The following is a 3,402-nucleotide window of genomic DNA, read 5'->3' on the forward strand; positions in this document are numbered from 1 at the left end:
AAGATTAATCACAAGTTGCATTAAAAATATGACTATTTGCCATAAAAAAATTATATAATAACGTTTAATCAGTAGAATATACCATATCATAAATTAAGATATCATAATGCTGTTGCTGAGCACTCTAATGTAAAATTTAGTAGACATTCCCTTCAGCATAACTTAGGGTCATGTTATGTATGGATCGTCATGACCAAAATTGTTGTTTTCAAAAGAATTTTGATTTATTGAGTTTAAAGTAAAAAAATACTTACGAACACAATACCTTGGATAATATTTAAAAAAATGATTTGTAAAAGTTATATATATTATCAATAAATATATTTAAGATTTGTACTAAAAAAATTTTTCCGTATATTACTCCACTTTTTTGGCAATAAATGTAAAGCTTAAGTGAAAAAATTTCAAATGGCTTCTGCAGACGAGGACCCTATGTCTCCAAAATTCTTTCCAACAGGAATGACACGAAAGGATAAAGCAGTTTTGTTAGAAGTGTTACGTTCAGGACTTGAAGAAGGACCTATGCGAAATCCTAACCATCCTTACAATCGCTTTAGGATACCACCTGGTCGCGCAATTTTTGCACCAATGGAGGAAAGATCATTTTGGACATGCTTAAAAGGTAGATATTTTTTTAGTTTAAATTTGGTTAGCAAAGAAACTATATAAATGCTTGCAGACTTTTTCCACAATTTGGTTTGGTATATCTTAACTGCAGCATCTGAAACGTTGAGGACATGGCAAAATGATTATTATAGGGCACGTTCAAGAAATTATAACGGCTATTATAAAAGCATACAAACATAAAAATTTGAAGTTTTTATAAATATAACAAAAAAATATTGGAGTCCTGATAGAAGCTTGTGAAAAAAAACTCTTAATCAAAAAATGCTTATATGACATGAAAATTAAGTTCTATATGCAAGACGTTAAGATAGTATCTTGACTTTCGATAATGCATCTAATAAAATTTGGAAATAATCTTTGAATTTTCTCACATTTGATCGAAAAGGTAATAATAAGGTAATAATGTGTATATATGTATATGTGTATATATTTATATATTCTGCTTTATTGACATATTCGTTAAGTCAATTTAAAAATGCTCCACCGTCATAAGCTATACATAAACTTGTATTTTGTATAATACGTTTTTAGTATCAAATCATTGGCGGTATCGTATTGCTTGAGAGTATATAGTATGTCATTAAGTGGATGATTTCCATAGAGAACTTTGATATTTAAATTTATGTTTCTTTTCAATAAGTCAATCACACAAAATGACTACATACGATATATACTATAATTCTCTATATGAAAAGGATCATTTTTTTATGATATATTAAACCATTAACTTATCACGTTAAAGAGCGAAAATATATTTGGGAATATATATAGAGTATTTGGTTTGAATGTGCATAAACTTTGAAAGGTGATAAGATAAAATTAATGAAAATTAACTTGAAAAGTATGAGATAAAATATGTTTAATAAAATCTTTCCATAGCCAAAAGGTGGAGTAGTCGTTTAAAGGTTTACTAATAGTTCATTTACAATTAAGTACAGAATACTCAAACTAAGAATCGATATATCATTTTTATTATTAGTATTATATAATATTATATTATTATATATTTTATTATGTTATTATTTTTAAATATTCAATATATATGTGAAATAATATATCTAAATATCTACGTCAAGGTATCTATTTATATATCAAGCCTGAGTTAGACTTAAGATCAAGCGATGGTCTAAGTATTGTGGCTTATCGAAATGCAGTTTATTGTAGTGAACAATAAATTTCAAACATGAGACTGCGATTATGCAGAACAACTAATTTCAATATTATATATATATATTATATATATAATATTATATATATAAAAAAAAATATGTACTTTCATTCCGAGTTCGGTAAATTAATCCAGAACTTTTTGGTTTTTGGAGAAAATGATTGGCGTTTTTGGTACACATAGGATTCAGATCCGATGAGACTATTCCCGTAAAACTACTTAGCGAAACTACACTAATTTCAAATAATTTCAAATCACTTATTAAGATTTGAGCACATCGGTGGACATTTCGCTGCGACGAGATTTTTAATATAATAATTCATTTTGTATAAGTTAATTGAAAAAAAACGTGGAACAAAGGGTAAATTTTAAATTTAGTTTTAAATTGACAAAAAGCTGAAGGGTAGGAATGCATATTCTTCGTACATATCTTTTATTGATTTGGTAGATTCGCGATGGCCCTGTGAATCTGGAAAACGTTGACTACGTATCGTTGTTAAAAACCGCTTGGAATTAAATAATGGATCAATTAAAAAAAAAAACTAAGCGGAATCTGGAAAAGTAATTTTATCGTATAGCCTATCGATTTATGACTAAAAAATTTTATAAATTATTGCCACTTATTCTCATGAACAACTAAAAAGTCTGGAGAGCTTATCATCGTAGAGTCATCTTAAAAATATTAAGAAATAATCCGCTCAAATTGTTAGCCACCATAACTAGTGATGAAATTTCATATTATCTATATGACGACAAAGTACGTCATAGAAAGAACAACAGAAGTAAGAATAGATTATAACAGAAAAAATTATGTTCTCAGTAGAACAATCAAGACAAGGATGACTGTTTCTTGGATTAAAAAAAAAATTATTACATTGAATTCATTTCAGAGGAACAGATGGTAAATAATGAATAATATCTGAATTTATAAAGACTGGGGGTTTATCCAGAATATCAGTAATAAAGCATTTTAATAAATGGGTCGAAAAATAAATTTTAAAATAATTTATTCCAAATATATTTATTAGAAAATGAAAGTTATTCCGTATTGTTATTATAGTTTTTTAGTCACAAAGATCTATCTGAAGCCTTTAGTTTAGGTCCTTTCAGTTTTAGATTCCTAAAAAATCTTAAAACTACTGCCTGTTCTAAAACCAGCCTAAGTTTAAGTAATTAAAGTCCGTGATTTTAGAAAATTAATTATGCTTGCAGACTCTTAGCAGTGTCAATCATCAATTATCGAAATCTATTTTTGAAGCTAGTCTTTGAGCTTAGAATGGCCATGTGTGCACTGCATATTTTTATCTTTCTTGCCATTTTAAAAGGTTCTACCTTAATTTATTCAATGTGGATTCTCGTATTTGCTTGCGACATATTTTTTGGACATTTCAAATATCTGTAAGCCTCTTATTTCCTAATCGATCAGTGAACTTCAATTCATGCTTTCTGTTTTATTTCTAATTTAAGGAATCTCTTTATAGTTGTACATTTGCTCATATAAAGAAGCAATTAGAATGATTGACTGAAGCCATTATAATATTTTATTGTAGGAATTCTTGAGTTTATCACATAGATGGATTGCTTACGTTCAGATAGTTTTAAAAATA

General features: G+C 27.6%; 1 protein-coding gene across 1 annotated transcript; it reads left to right on the forward strand.

Annotated features, from left to right (window-relative positions):
* Positions 1 to 323: 323 nt before the first annotated feature.
* On the forward strand, positions 324 to 983 carry LOC119672800. Its single transcript, XM_038083940.1, has 2 exons — positions 324 to 622; positions 680 to 983. Exons 1-2 carry the CDS (start codon positions 409 to 411, stop codon positions 805 to 807), a joined length of 342 nt encoding a protein of 113 aa, XP_037939868.1. The 5' UTR covers positions 324 to 408; the 3' UTR covers positions 808 to 983.
* The last annotated feature ends 2,419 nt before the right edge of the window (positions 984 to 3,402 follow it).

This window comes from Teleopsis dalmanni, chromosome 1 (assembly GCF_002237135.1).
Source record: "Teleopsis dalmanni isolate 2A chromosome 1, ASM223713v2, whole genome shotgun sequence".
Classification (NCBI taxonomy): Eukaryota; Metazoa; Arthropoda; class Insecta; order Diptera; family Diopsidae; genus Teleopsis; species Teleopsis dalmanni.

Bases quoted from the DNA above. Each gene is read 5' to 3' on its own strand.
- LOC119672800 (XM_038083940.1), top strand. From the start codon at position 409: ATGGCTTCTGCAGACGAGGACCCTATGTCTCCAAAATTCTTTCCAACA. The intron at 623-679 runs GTAGATATTTTT...AAATGCTTGCAG, and splicing joins ATTTTGGACATGCTTAAAAG to ACTTTTTCCACAATTTGGTT.